This window comes from Cynocephalus volans, chromosome 1, assembly GCF_027409185.1.
Source record: "Cynocephalus volans isolate mCynVol1 chromosome 1, mCynVol1.pri, whole genome shotgun sequence".
Taxonomy (NCBI): domain Eukaryota; kingdom Metazoa; phylum Chordata; class Mammalia; order Dermoptera; family Cynocephalidae; genus Cynocephalus; species Cynocephalus volans.
In genome coordinates this window covers 302,721,146-302,736,168 of record NC_084460.1, presented here as the reverse complement: position 1 = coordinate 302,736,168, position 15,023 = coordinate 302,721,146, and the positions used below count along the sequence as shown (strand labels likewise).

At 48.8% G+C, this 15,023-nt stretch overlaps 2 protein-coding genes across 2 annotated transcripts in view; one reads left to right on the top strand and one right to left on the bottom strand.

Annotated features, from left to right (window-relative positions):
• The first annotated feature begins 440 nt into the window (after positions 1-440).
• On the top strand, positions 441-4,887 carry MTERF4 (mitochondrial transcription termination factor 4). The gene is made up of 4 exons (XM_063080036.1): positions 441-541; positions 1,185-1,683; positions 3,399-3,583; positions 4,280-4,887. Exons 1-4 carry the CDS (start codon positions 521-523, stop codon positions 4,625-4,627), a joined length of 1,053 nt encoding a protein of 350 aa, XP_062936106.1. The 5' UTR covers positions 441-520; the 3' UTR covers positions 4,628-4,887.
• A 3,771-nt stretch (positions 4,888-8,658) lies between these two features.
• SNED1 (sushi, nidogen and EGF like domains 1) overlaps positions 8,659-15,023 on the bottom strand; it is a 75,375-nt gene continuing 69,010 nt past the window's right edge. Inside the window, exons 26-30 of the mRNA XM_063080050.1 lie at positions 13,215-13,337; positions 12,491-12,578; positions 11,861-11,944; positions 10,752-10,961; positions 8,659-9,982 (exon numbers count right to left, since the gene is read on the bottom strand). Coding sequence (XP_062936120.1) covers positions 10,925-10,961; positions 11,861-11,944; positions 12,491-12,578; positions 13,215-13,337 — 332 coding nt within the window. The 3' untranslated portion in view covers positions 8,659-9,982; positions 10,752-10,924. The remainder of the gene's footprint in view (positions 9,983-10,751; positions 10,962-11,860; positions 11,945-12,490; positions 12,579-13,214; positions 13,338-15,023) is intronic.

Genomic DNA, 15,023 nt, shown 5'->3' with positions numbered 1-15,023 from the left:
GGGCCTGAGGCGGCCGAGCGCGCCCCGCCCGCTCTGCGCCACCGTCCCGTGGAGACGCGGCCTCCTCCCCGGCGGGCCGGCGGGCCCCGTGCCTGTCCCCGAGCCTCATTACCGGGACACGGCTTTAAGGGACGGCGGGGAGGCCCGTGCGCGCGCGTGGGGTCCCGGCGGTCCCGGACCGAGCGCGCGTCCACAGCAGGGAAGCCGTCGACATCTCCGCTGTCCTGCCCGAGGAGGCGCCGCCCGGCTGCGGAGGAGCTCGACAGCCACCGGAAGCGGCAGCACGGCCGGGCGACCCGCTGCTCGTTACCGCGCGGGTCCGGAGAACACGAAGTCCGGAAGGACGGCGCGGGGACGCGGGGACGCCGGGGTCGCCCCGCGGGCTCGAAGGCGGAACGCACGGCCCGCGCACCCACGCTGGCGCTGGGGAGGGCGGCGCGGACGGACCTGGGGCCGGAAGTGACGGACCGGCGAAAGCGGCCGCATCCGGCGCCGGCGTCGCAGGCTCTTGCTCCGCGCCATGGCCGCGCTCGGCCGGCAGGTGAGGTGGCGCCGGGCACCGGGCTCCTCGGGCGGCGGGCGGGAGGGCCGGACGCGCCTCTGCAGCCGCCAATGGGGCGAAGGGGCCGGGGAGCGGGGAATGCTGGACTTGCCCGGCGGGCCGGCGCTACAGCCGGTGACGCCGAGCGGGATTGGGACGGACGCGAAGGCTCCGAGTGCCTGGTGATTATGCCTAATTTGTCACACGCTGGCCTGAACCCTGAAGGTCTTTGAGGTCAACGGGAATTTTGTATACAGGTTGACGGACGGACTGATTATATCCAACGAGATTCTTCCTGTGGAATGGATTGAGTTACAGGGATCTGCAGTCCAGTCCGAGGTCACACGTTACTAGCCAGGCTGCCTTGGGATAGTTTTTCCTTCCCCCCTTCCCTTGCCCCGCACTTACGGCAGTGAAAGCTAACAATACTGCACCTGCTTGGCTCTGATCCCCGTGCCCCTGCAATGTCCTGTTCTCTATGCGTGAACTTCCGTCTCCGTGGACTTTTTAAGTTCAGATATGACTTTGCAGGTTTTTGTTACCTGTGGGACCAAAGCAGTAAATAACGTGGCTCAAAAAGCTTGTGGTGTTCATTACACCAGGGTGGTGAGAAATTGATTCTTTTTGGTCCTGTGTCTTATAGGTCATTGATTGGCACCGCCTGATCCCCCTCACCTGGGCCTGTGTGATCAGGCAGACTCCCCATCTTGGAGAACAGAAAAGGACAACTGTCTCTTTGTTGCGTAAACTTACTACAGCGTCCGGTGGAGGGGGCCTTGAGGAGTTATCCTGTGTTGGACCCAAAAAGTATGTGCAGGAACCAGAGTGCAGGACAAATCTTGTTCAGTGCCTCCCCGAGAAGCAGAGGACTCCTGTGGATCGAGTGTCCTTGGAACTGGAGAAGGTCATCAGTTCCCTCTCGGACATGGGTTTCAGTGATGCTCGTATTAATGAACTGCTCAGTATGCAACCAGGTGCCAAACCTCAAAAATTGCTGGACATCATTTCGGAATTTATACTCTTAGGTCTGAATCCAGAGCCCGTGTATGTGGCCTTGAAGAAAAGTCCCCAATTACTGAAACTGCCTATAATGCAGATAAAGAAGCGCTCCAGTTACCTGCGAAAACTTGGGCTTGGAGAAGGTACAGGAAAATGCAGATTTTATATAGTGTGAGAGGGGTCAGAGTTGGGGAAAGAAGAGCCTGAGGTGAGATGGATTAGGGAAGGTTTCTGAGAAGTCAGTGTTCCTAGAGAGGATGTGTGATTTGGCTTGGAGGGGTGGAATAGGAGTGACCTCCTCTGCAGAAGGCGTTGCAAGAGAGACATAGGAAAGTTAGGACTGGAAGAGAGAATTGAGTGCCAGGACAGGGGTTCTTGTCTGGTGTGTTCACTGTGGGATCTCTGGTGCCTAGAACAGTGGTGGGTACATGGTATGTGCTTAGTAGATTGATGCTGATATGTGATGTTGATATTTGTGTGTGTATGTAATCCTTGATGTTTAAATCAACTTGAAGTAGTCTTAGTGCTTTGTGTGATGTAAAGCCAGCAACACCATCCCTTGTAAAGACTTAGATTCCAGCCAAAAGTTTTGAATTACTATGGAACAACAGAGATCTTGCCAGGTTCCTGGCAAACTGGTGGAGTGGCTTTCCGCTCCAGCTATCTCCTCTTTCCCGCCAACATTGTTCACATCTCAAGGATGCTCAGAGTTCTTTGGATCTCTTTTGAGGCCTTCTGGAGAAGAGAATTGGGGGTTTATGAGGGTCTCCAAGGATTCCTACCCACTTTGATCAGAGGAGTTCCGCTATTATTTCTTTTCATTATTGATTTTTCCTGGTAAGATATTTTTTTGTAGGAAAAAAACACTTTGGGACCCACTATTTCAAAGGCTCTCTGCAGGCCTCCTTCTATAGAAGATAAACAAAAAGATAGCTTTGTATATTTTTCTTGATAGATTACCTCTCACAATGTGATCTCAAAGGCTAAATTTAATACGTTATGTGCTGTGGTTATTAATTAGCAAACTCAGCACAGCCTTAGGAGGTGAAGGTAGAGCCTAAACCCCTGAAATTCTTCCTCACTCTTTTTAGTAAGACCATGACTAACTCATATGTTAGGAAAATTTTAACTAACAGTTTAAATAAATGATTTTAAGTTTCCAGTTCCTAAATTTTGCTCAACTATCCATAGAAAGACCATATACCCCACTCTGCCAGGGAGAGTCCCAGTTTACACCAACTATCTTAATTCCTCTTTCATTCAGAAGTGCCCTGGTTTGGATAAGACACATGGTCATCCTAATAACCAGTACTTCAATATTTGTAGTTGTGCCTTATGATTATTCTTGTTACTGTTATTATAATTCCTGTTGTTGTTGTTGTTATTATTATTATGGAACTCCTTTTTAGTGAGTTCAGGCTCCCAGGTCTTGAGAGTGTTGGTTGTGAATGCTTTTTACATTTAAAAATGACTATTTTATTACAGAGGGAAACATCAACCCAGAGCCCCAACATGGGGGCAGCTACTCTCCCATCTCACTGTCTGATCTTTCCAGATCCCTGTGAAATTATTTTCTAGGTGAAGAGGGCAGAGGAGACATAGAATACAAAGTTGGCACCTTTTAGATGGGAGACCAGAAAAAGGCAGAGTATAGGGAGGAAGGGCTGGTGAGTCTGAGAAGTGTCAGGAAGTCAGTGGGGGATGTGTGCTTCTGGGAAGACATATCTGAAATTGGCACTCGTTCTGTAGGAGAGGATCCTTGTTTGTTTTTTAAATGGTGGCTTAAATCAGGTGCAGCTAGCCTCTTGAGTTTCTGGAGTATTCTGAAGTGTGCTTGTCTTTTTTGAATGTTCTACAGGGAAACTAAAGAGGGTGCTTCACTGTTGCCCTGAAATTTTCACCATGCGTCAGCGGGACATTGATGACATTGTTAGGGTCCTCAAGGAGAAATGCCTTTTCACGGTACAGCAAGTAATGGAGATTTTGCACAGGTGCCCCTATGTTCTTCTGGAGGACCCTGATGAATTGGAATACAAATTTCAGGTGAGAATGACTGATAGAGTGATTAGGGTAGAAATTGCACGTTTTTCAGGTTTTCAGATGTGGGCGGGGTCAACTATATGGACAAGAAGCCTTGGACATCTCACATTTGAATGGATGAGGTGAAAGGCTTAGATTCTCATTGCACATACCTGCCAAAGGGATTCTGGTTCTGGTTCTTTCACTTCTTCACTACAGATCAAACCTATTCTGTAAGTCTTATGCCTTTAATAATGAATGACCCACTCACATTTCTAGAGTCCAAGTGGGGGCTCTGTTTGAAATAGCTAAAATAAAAATAGATAAAACTTTCCTATCTTTCATGTTGATTTTGAAAATGTAATTGTGACGGTTGCCCTAATTTTTTAGTAACATGACAACTTAGGTCAAATTCCTACCTGTTTCTGAATTCTTTGTCTATTTGTTTCATACTCATAATTTACCTTCCCCTGTATGAAGAAAAATATAACTTCTTCCTCCTGCCCTTTTATTTTCTGCTGCATTTTTCTCAATATAAATTTGAAAATGCTTTGAAAACTGTCAGCCGTCATACAGATGTCAGTATCATAGAGCAAGTATTCTGTGTTAATTAGGCAATTCTTTTTTGAATGCTTTTGGATAACAAGTTTTTATGGGTTGTATAACGATAGGTTTTAAGATTCTGTACCTGGGTTTCCTAAACATGTTTGTGTTTTCCAGTATGCATATTTTAGGATGGGAATTAAGCATCTGGACATGGTAAGGACTGAGTTCTTGCAGTACTCAGTAACCAAGATTAAGCAGAGACACATTTACCTGGAGCGCCTAGGACGGTACCAAACCCCTGATAAGAAGGGGCAGACGCAGATCCCTAACCCTTTAATCAAGGACATTCTCAGAGTTTCAGAAGCCGAGTTTTTGGCCAGGACAGCCTGTTCTTCTGCGGAGGAGTTTGAGGTTTTTAAGAAGCTCTTGGCTCGGGAGGAGGAAGAGGATACTGAGAGCGGCACATCTGATGATGAAAGGGCAAGCCTGGAAGAGGAGGAGGAAGAGGAGGAGCAGCCGTGATGGGAGCCCTGGAATGAACAGGGCCTGTAGACACCCAAGAACATTTTCATTTTCTCAAAGCTTTTGGGAGCTTCACTTGAATCTTTTCAAGTTATTTTTCATTCTAAAACTAACCTTTTGATGAAAAAATTATTACAAAGTTCCTGAGAAGCAAACAGGTCAAACCAAATAGGAGACACATTCATGTGATCTCTTGTCAAGTGCCTGTGGGGAGGGTCCTGTTCCATCCTAAATAAAAGACTTACTTTGAGCGGCTAAAATCAAGGAAACTTAGTACAGCAAAATTTGGTTTTATTTTTTTCTTTGTTGAAATATATTGGTGAGAATTCCATGACAGTGTGGAGGATGGGTTTTCTTCTGGCTCAAGAATCACTTTATATTTCCTTCTAGTGATAAAGATAAAATTATCAGAAGGCAGTGTGAGGTTTCAGTACATCATAGCACTTTATTTTATGAAAACAAGTAGCAGGTTTTCCACAAAAATACTAGTGTTTTTAATCCAAAAATATTGTTTCATAATTGCATTTAGTGTACAGCAGAATAAAAATAAGTTGATTAGTGATGTATGGTTTAATTGTGCAAAGCTTCTTAAGGCCAGCAAAGCACTGGGGCACTTTTCTCTCTCTTTGTGAAGAACAGACCTTTCCTGTTTGGGGAAGTTGGCTTTCATGCCATGCCAGCTCCTGGGCAGTGGTCACTTCCAGGCCTGATGTTTCTGGCCCTGAAGACTTGGGCAGACAGAGTGTGGTGGCCTGGAGTTTGCCTGAGCAGGAGAGAGGCTAGGAAGCGGTCCTATATGATTGTCTCTCCCGCCCATGTTACAGATGGGCTTCTGAACTAGAGGAGAAGAGCAGGCTGGGCCTGGAGCCAGGGCCACAGGTTGATCTTGGTTTCATTCCAGGGAGCTCTCAACACCCAAGGTGTGCGCATCACCCTAGAGAACCCAGGGGGTATGAGGAGTGATTTGAACTGTTGGGAATGGGGAATAGGAATTTGACATAAGGCAGGGGTGATCTCTGAGGTAGAGGTCTGGCTCTGATGGCCTGAGCTCTTACAGGAGGATTGGGGCCTCCTAGAACGTTCTAGGTAGCCCTTCCTTGGGGAACTGGCACAGGATTGATGCTGCAGAATGCTTTTGTGATGGGACCAAAATTCAGGTCTCCTTAGCGGCATTTTAACAACTGCGTTGTTCTGGTCAGGCCGGACTGATGCTTGGCCTTGTTTTTCCCACACGGACCATGTGAAACTCCAGTAAGGCTGTGGTTCTCACCTGGGGGCAGTCTGGACCCTTGGGACATCTGGCAATCCCTGGAGACATGTTTGGTTGTCATCATCCCAGGGAGCGGTACTACTAGGATCTAGTGGGTAGAGGCCAGGGTTGCTGTACAGCATTCTGCAGTGAACAGGATGGCTCCACTACAGAGACTGATTCAGCCCAAAATGTCAGTGCCGAGGCTGAGAAACTGCTCTAAGGCCTGGTCCAGTAAAACAGTGTGACTGCATTTATTCATGACATCTTCAGATTGTGAATGGACTTAAAATAATTGTATTAATTTTATTTAAAGAAAAATAAATAGGTGATTTTTTTCAATAGGGTTCCTTTCCCCTGTGCATTTGCAATACTTTTGGTAGATCTGAGCTGTATTTCATGTGAGGATTCAGCACTGAGGTGTAGATGCTTTTGCTTTCTTAGCATGCTCACTTAGAGCATTGAGATCGCAAAGAAAAAGGGACTTTTTTTGCAAAAGGAAAGCAGTAGCTCAGTGACTCTGGCCATAGCAGAGTCAGACATCAGTGGCAGTGGTCTGCCTGTTAAAGGAGTGTGCAGGAGGTGAGCTGACACCTGGGTGGGGCCTGTCTGCTCGATTCTCTGCAGGAGAGCAGCAGGCACGGCAGAGGCTTCCTCATCTGCACTGCGCTGCCCACGTGCGGTGGGGAAGGGAGGGTTTGCCTTTACCGTCTTTCTTGGCCATGGGCAAAACTTTGAAAATGAAGACACTTCACTCTGTGCCAGTGTTTTCATTTACTCTTCCATTTTGTGGCATCCAGGTGACTGCCACTTTCCCTGGAACCTGGGATGTTCTTATGCCCAGGCAAAGGACTAAGCAGAATCCTAAACCTATGCCTGATTAGATGGTTGGTTCATCCCAAGTTTTGATTAGCAAATGGTTACCAGTGACGCATGATGGATTGCCTCTGTCATTGTGACAAAGAAGTCTTTATGCCCCTGACAATTTTCTGATTCCATTATTACTAGTGTCCTTGGTAGACTCTGAGTATTTTCAAGGAAGACATTATGATGGCTCATTTGGAATGTTTCAAGAATGAATTGTGATTCATTTAGCATCAGGAAGTCTTTTTACTAGATATTTAATTTGTAAAACATCAAAATGGATTAATCATGACAACACAGCACCAAGCTCAGGATTCAGTAGACCATTTCTTGTTGAAACAAAGCCTTATAAGCTAAAATCTGGAACCTGCTAGCATTTGCTTCATGGCTGAGGGGCTTGAGGTCATGACCATGGTAGTAGAAGGTTTCATCTGCTGCTCCAGTGATATCACTTGATCTTACCATTTGCTAGCAATGCTGTAGCTTATGTGGACAAACAGTGACAGGTCACAGTGCTGCAGTGGAGTCAGCAGCCTGTGTTTGTGTACGTTGCTTTCTCTGTTCACCCAGTGTTCGAGATCCTTCACTGAGCTCCGCCTTGTGTTCTCAAGTGGGACTTCAGAGACTGGGAAATGGTTCTGGACTACAGTAGAGACTTCTTGAAATGACTGTTCCTCCTTTCTGAAAGTGACAAATTACATAATACACAGACATATGCACACAAAGTTTTAATAAAGTAAAAAGCCTAAAAAGTACTGTAACTTCAGAGACTGTTTTTATAAAAGATGAATGAGGCCCTCTTTGGCTGCAGTGCTGACTCTGGGCAGAATCAGAGGAAGATGTAGTGGGGCACTAGATCTCCAGCTGGGCCAGCTGTCCTAACAGTCCATACGAGGAAGGTTGGGGTTGGCTTTGTTAGTTTTCACCTCGTTTGTGGGGAGAAGACAGCTGCTTAGGGGTGTGCTGGGAAGTGATGTGGTGAGAAGGTGCAGTGCTCTGCTTGTGAAGATGGGACTGTTTAAGGCTGTTTACCACCCGATAGCCTAAGACATATGCCTGAACATGGTTTAGTCTAGCCTGCCCCACGTGTCCATCTTTTATGTTTAGACTTGTGAAGAGGAGTCCTTGCTGCTTTACAGGAGTGTGCCTTGACTTGCCAAGCAGGGGGCTGGATAGCTTTTTTCCATGAAAATCCAGGGGTCTTCGGTGCATTGGTAGAGACTTATCATCCAGGGGATGGCTTGCTCTGCATGAGGCGAAGCCTAAGTGACTCCTAGACTAGGGGTTTGCCAACTGTGGCCCATGGGGCAATCTGGCCACTACGTGTTTTGGTAAATAAAGTTTTATTGGAACCCAGGCACAGCTATCCATTCGCACGTCTGTGGCTATGGGGGCACTGCAATGGCAGAGCTGAGTAGCTGCCACAGAAACCTTTTGCTCTGAAAGCCAAAAACTTTACTCTCTGACCCTTTATAGAAGTCTGCCAATCCCCGCTGTAAACTAAGAGTGTCTAAACTCCATCTCAGTATTAATTGACATTTCCTTTTTCATTTTTTTTTTTTTTTTTAAAGATGACCAGTAAGGGGATCTTAACCCTTGACTTGGTGTTGTCAGCACCACGCTCACCCAGTGAGGAAACCGGCCATCCCTATATGGGATCCGAACCCGTGGCCTTGATGTTATCAGCACCGTACTCTCCCGAGTGAGCCACAGGCCGGCCCCAACATTTCCTTTTTCAAAAATGTACTAGTCCTTATGATGGATCGTGAAACTGCCAAACGACCAGCATAAATAACATGGAACAGAACAGGGCAAGGCCGTGCCTAGAACTTGGCTTTCCTTTCAGCTTCCCCTTGTCTCTGCCCCTCACGGCCTTGCACCACCCACCCCACCCCCTCCGGTTTTGGAAACCGTCTGTAGCAGTTCCTCAGTTTGTTAGGTCTCAAAGGGAGAATTCTTTCTTTCACATTGGACTCAGAGTGGGTTTCTGAATGCTGCAGAAGCATTACTGACAGCCTGTTAACCCTGGGCTAATGGCACACCGTCATCACATCCATAGAGGTATAGATGACACCTTTGGAAAATGGCACCCTATATGGTATCAGGCTGCTTGACTGTATCGCAGGACTCGTGGGTGAGGGGTCTTGGTGGAACCTCCCAGGGTGGGCTGGTGCATGCATAGGCTTGGCTGTTTGTTTTCGAGAGGCCCGAGGAGAGAGGTCATAGAAGGGACTGACTCCAGCCAGGACCTTGTCTCTCAGGGTGTCTTTTCAATCCAGTTTGTAGACCTCACTTAGAAGGTTTAGACACTCTTGAGGTTGGTGGAATGTAACAAAAGCGTCCTAAGTCCTTTGAAGAGAAAACAAGGCGAGGCACGAGGGGGATGAGCCTCACCGCTCTTCTTGAGAGCAGCTGCTCCCAGTCTCTCACAGCAGGCCTGGCCGCCGTCCTGAGGCCCCAGTGTTCTTCCAGCACCAGAATTCTTACAGGGTGCTGGGTGCGCCGGAGGGCGGGCCTGTTGGGGAGACTGACTCCATCCCCATCTCTAGGAGCACTGGGGCTGAGCACTGCACCTTCTAGATTTGAAGCCGATAGACTGCTCTTCTTCCCTGCCCTCCTCCATTGGTGATGACCCTGGCTCTTTTCTCCAGGCACGTGCTGTGCCCAGCTGCTCTGGACTGAAATGAAGTCTTTAGTTGTTCTTGGGTGGGTGTGTTTCTGCTTCCTGCTTATTTGCCTTTTCTTCATTGTTTCAAGAACAGATGTTCTGTAAGCCAGTATTTGATCATCAGTTGGGAGTTTCTGATTCATTTTTATAGAAATGGATTTGCTGAGTGAGTTTTTAAAAGATATATTAATATTTCAGATGACTTACCGCCTTATACATATTTCAAACCCAAATTATGTTTGTGGGTTCTTAATCCTAGTAGTAAATTGCTTGCAAGCCTTGGAGTGTGTCCTTGAGGGTGAGGTGGGAGGGGGAAGCAGAAAGGAACTGAATGCTGTCAGCTGCCCTCCTTCATGGGGGGATTTCTCGTCTGAAATGGGATGGATGCATGGGCTCTCCTGTGTATGCCAGCTCTGAGAGCTCGCTTTCCGGTGCCCAAGGAGCTCAGCCTGGGCCTTGCCCTGGTGGTATGGGTGGTCTTCCTTCAGAGGGCTGGCTCCTCTGCTTCTGTTGTTTTGAAGATCTCTGAATGACGTTTCTCCCTCATTTCCTTAGCCATGTAGAAAATGTAGACCTGTTTTGAAGTGGCTTGTTACCCGAGGGTGCCTCATTCTCCCCTGTAACACTGGAAGACAGGCTGCTTAGGCTCATCTAGGAGCGGGAGTGCTAAGCTGTCCTGGGCCCACCAGAAACTCATCTTTCATTATCAGTGACATGTTGGTAAGAGATTTCAGTCAGTGTGGAACTGATTACAAGCTGTAGATGGGTTTCTGTAGTATAAACCCAGGTCTTTACAAACTATTGTGAAGAATCCCACTGTTCTTTAAGATTTAACAGAGTTTGCATATGGGAAGGTGGAGTGGGATGGGGGTTGCCAAAAGAGTTTGGGAAATGCTGGGTTAAACAAATTTCAGGATTTCCGAATGCTTAGGATTCCACTGTGCTGTGAATCTCCTAGCCAGAGACAGCGTCTTCTGACTCTCCACATGTTAAGTGACCGAGGCCCCCGCCCCATTTTTCTTCCAGTAGAGTGCCATTCACAGGCTCTGGGAGGCCTCCCCTTAGACCCCTCCTGGCACTCCCAGAACCCTTGGCATCCTAGGCCCTCCTGCCACCCCCTGGTCCCAACTCCTTCCAGATGCCACGTGGTCTTCCAGCCTAAGTGCCTACCTGCCCCCAGTGCAGCTGATCTGGAGGTCTCTTGGCTAAATTTCCCTTGAGAGAGCATGGGATTTGCCTTCACCCCCGAGCCTCACTACCACCTGAAGGTGCATTTGTGTCCATGGCTAGGCCAGGTTTGTGTCTCCCAAGAGATATAGCTGTAGGTATCACTTTTTTCTCACCCATTTCAACCCCCTCAGGGAATTCTGAAACCTTCCTGTTCCTGGGGTCGGTAGTACAGCACACGCAGCTGTCTCTGGCAGGACCATTTAGGAGACAGCAAGGCTGAGAGGCAGTCTGGGTGGGCCGCCTCCCCACTTTCCAGCAGCTCTGTGGGGCGCAGTAGGGACGTACCTTAAGGTTTCTTCAGTGTCTGACTGTTACTTTGTTTCCTGAAATAATTAGAGAAAAGTGGCTTAATGAAAAAGAGACCTGTGTACTTGCAGTCCTGCAGCTACCTCAGTCCAGATGCCTGCTGAAATCCTGTCTGGTTCATGTGTATTTCTGTGTGGGAAACACCATTAGCACAGACACCGATGAGATGTTAGCATTTTAGTTTGTGTGCGCCTGCCTGGCTTGAGGCAGTAGCCGTGAAATGATGAGGGTAGCAGCCTGGCTGCTAGACGTGAGTTATGGAGGGTGAAAGAAGGGTGTAGAAGAGAGAAGCAGGAGCCACCATAGGCAGAGGCTGGTGACACTGTTGCTCAGGCCACACAGCCCTGTGGGCAAGGTGCTGGCCACGGCCCCTTCTCGGCGCTCGGTAACACAGAGCAAGTGGGTGTGGCTGTACGTGGGTCTCTGAAGAGTGTGACTGAGGTTTGGACTCTGTTATTTTGAAAGCATATGAAGTTCTCAGGCACTTCTTTCAGCAAAACCCCAGTCATAATTCTTGTGACTACCTTGAATCCTTTGGGGAAAGAATCTGGGTGTGAGTAAAGAAAATGTAAACAGATTTACTATGTTTGCAGTTGTATATGTGGGCCTATCAATGACACTTTGTGCTTCCCAGTTGTAGCCCCACATTCCGTGCCAACAGGCACGACCGGAATGACCACCCGGCACCCACCATGACCAGCTCTGCCCATCTGTGTGTGCTCATGTGCTCATCTGGGGACCCAGGCTTTTAGCAGAACATGGCTGGACAGAGACTGTGTGTCTGGGCAAACGAACAGCCTGGCTCAGCCCGCATGCTGTGGCACCCCACCACATTCAGTCCCCAGTGCCACCCTTGCCCCATTACCCTGTGATCTACACACAGGCCACAGTGTGGGCCTCCTCCCCAAGGTGGCACCTGTGTGGGGTTTTCTTGAGGCTTGTGCTCTCGCAGCTCTCTTTAAAGCAGATGTCTTGTTGAACTTTGTAGACTCTTTTGTACCTGTTGTCACAAGAAAGCTCCGTAAAACCAGACACTGAAGCAGACCTTGCCCAGTGCTGAACCTCAGCTAAGGGAGCCCACAGGCAAAGGTGAAGGTGTTTGAGGGAAAGGCCATTATTTTCTTAACAAAACGTTACCTCCTAGCGATGTATTAAAATGTCCAGCATAAAAGTCGTGATTTTTCTAAAAAAGTTAACTTTACTGAGGTATAAATACATAAAATATACCCCCTTTAGTGTGCATTTGATGACTACTGACAAGGTCAGCAGGAAGGTAGGTAAAGCCCCCCTGCACCCAACACACACACACGGACCTAGGTACAGTCTGTCCAGTGTGTTCCGGCAACACAGGGCCTGGAGACCTGGCTTCTTCTCAGCCATGCTCCTGAGCTGCATGGACTTAGGCAAACGATGTAGTCTTTCTGCCTTGGCTTCCTAATTTGTCACATGGAGGGAACAAATCCCTTCTGTGACTGTGACCACGATCACTCCTCAGCGCTAGCGGGGCTAGCCTTTGAGAAAGCACAAGGAATAGAAACCAACTTACACATGGTGACAGACGCCTCCCTCCCAGACCGGAAAGGACTTTGTCTCCGAGAATAGCCGAGTGCAGGGGCGGGGCACCTTTTTACAGGCTGCAGGCACAAAGGAGCAGGGCTGCAGCTTACAAGGAGGCTCAAGGCTAAGTGGCTTGCTCCCTGTCCCCCAACATGAGAGACCCCTGCCTGAGGGAGACCCTGGCAGCCTGTCTGGGCCTGGGGGTCTGTGCCAGCTGCTTCCTGGGCTAGGGGCCTGTCCTGGGTGTGCTCAGCAACCATGGAGGCTGCTCTGCATGGGCAGTACTTGCAGCCTGCAGGCTGGTTCCCCTTAAGGCGCTGGTGGCCTCAGGATTGTAAGTGGGTGTCAGAGCTCCGTGGGCCCGCCTCTGGCACTGAAGTAGCCTGCATTCCTTCTCTCACCGACTCCACTGTCCCTCTCCCCACTACTCTGGCCCGAGTCAGAGATGAGCCCCTGCAGCCACACCTCACTGTGCTGTGGCTGTTCTCAGACACTGTTATCACGCAGCACCTTCCATCTTGGTGCCATCCCCAGTGGCTCATGGATCATTTCTGAGGCTCCCCACCCGCCAGCCTCCCTACCTGGGTGCTGAGAAAGCTCAGGCCCTGTCCTGGTACTTCATGGTTTGGAGGATCCCGTGGCATACCCTCCTGTGGCCCAGTGGTCCCAGGCCCAGGTCCCAGGCTGCTGTTAACAGGCCAGCCCCGACTTACCGAGCTCGCAGCGTCTGCCTTTGAAGCCTGGCCCGCAGTCACAACGTGGGCCCTCGGCCTCAGGACCCGGCACACAGGTGCCTCCGTTCTGACAGGGGTTTTCTGAACAGTTCCCGGGAGTGTCTGGAAACAGAGGCCATGAGAGGTCAGTTGCTGGGACCCGAGGGGAAGGCCCGCTAGCACTGACACGCTGTGTCTTTCTCGACCTGGCCCGGGTGACAGGGTGGCAATGCACTGTGGGCAGGGAGGGCTGTAGTGACAGGCCTGTCTCTCCTCCTATTGCACATGCTGCTGGGGGTGCTGAGATGGTGGCCCCAGTGTTGGTATTTCAGGGAGGAGCCAGCTTGTCCTTCTCCACTTAGAGTCCACTCTGTCCTTATTTTTGTCCCTATTGTTTTTTAGCTTTGTCAAGATACCTGTTGTTTTGGTTTTTAATTTAAAAAACAAACACCCAGAAGCATGGCAATTGTGCCAATCCCATATCAAATTCCAAAGGCCAGTCTCTCCTCCATCATTTAATCCAGCACCCCACCCTGTCCAACACCCTCTCTGCAACTTACTCTTTGCGGGGCCCCCTGGATGCCAGTCCCACAAGTGTGATGGGCCTGGGCAGGCCTTGCTGCCCCCACCGCTGGACACAGCCCCTTGGTTTTCCTCCCTGGCTGGTTGCCTCGTTCTACACTGGGTCTACCCACCTTTTCTCCCTTCTCCCCTGTCCTCTGGGAATTTCCTTGACTTTTGTCTTTCCTGATGGGCTTTTAAAAAACCTGTTGTCAGCAGGTATCTAGTACATAAAGGCTTTACAGTGTTTTGCATAAGCAAAATGTTATTATTACAAATTATCAGTTCCTCAATATCATGAGAAATCCCAGGCCCTGTTCAGATTTCTCTCATCATCTAAAAAATGCCATTTATAGCTGGTGTAATCTAACTAGAGTTCGTAAGGGGTACTCATTGCCTTGTCTGACATATCTCAAGTCTCTTTCAATCCACACGCTTTAGTCCTCTCTATTTATAGGAGAAGCATGGCCATCTGTCCTGTGGAGCTCCCCTCCTGGACTTGACTCATTGTTGACCTGTGGCGTTGACTTTTTCCTGTCCCTGGGTTTCCTGTAAACTCTGTCTCATAGAGAGGGCTTAACAGAACTCAGGTCCAAGAGATCTTTTCAGGGCTGCCTCACGGGGGAGGCTTGTGCACCTTAGCCACACCAAGAGGTGTGTGGCATGTCAGAGTGATGTGTTATGTCACCACTTGAGTGATGCAAGGACTGATCACTGGTTAAGTGTTGGCAGCCTAATCCATCCAGAATAAGGCCCTCGTAGGTGGTCTGAGCAGCCTTCTTGATCCCTGATCCAGGCTGAATCCTGATCTCAGGTCTATCATCTCACTAAGGTTGTGTCTGACTCTGTCTGTTGCTTCTACCTTTATGAGCTGGAGAGTGGTCTGTGAACATGCTTTCCCTCATCCACCCTGTGGCCTCCCTGAAGTGTGGTCCACACGGGGAAGTGTGCTTACAGATGGAGCGGTCCCATAGCAAGCCCTAAAGTTGACCAACAAGTTGTTTTTTCTTCATAGATTTTTATATATGTGATGAGTTTCAGTCTGTTACTGTCATTAGTTTTCTTTTCTTTTTTTTAAATCTTAATTTTTTTTTTTTTATGGTGGCTGGCCGGTAGAATGTCATTAGTTTTCTTGATGCTCAAGTTATCCCATCTTTGGGCAGTAGGAGCCCTTTCAGGTTGGCTCCTCTCCCCTTTGGACACAGTCCCAGTTGTTCTTGAAAGCTTGCTTGCTTTTTTACACACTAC

What these genes read in the sequence shown, in the direction of transcription:
- MTERF4 (XM_063080036.1), top strand. Translation starts at nt 521, where the DNA reads ATGGCCGCGCTCGGCCGGCAG. An exon ending in TGGCCGCGCTCGGCCGGCAG is followed by an intron (nt 542 to 1,184) that starts GTGAGGTGGCGC and finishes TGTGTCTTATAG; the next exon opens with GTCATTGATTGGCACCGCCT. An exon ending in AAAACTTGGGCTTGGAGAAG is followed by an intron (nt 1,684 to 3,398) that starts GTACAGGAAAAT and finishes AATGTTCTACAG; the next exon opens with GGAAACTAAAGAGGGTGCTT.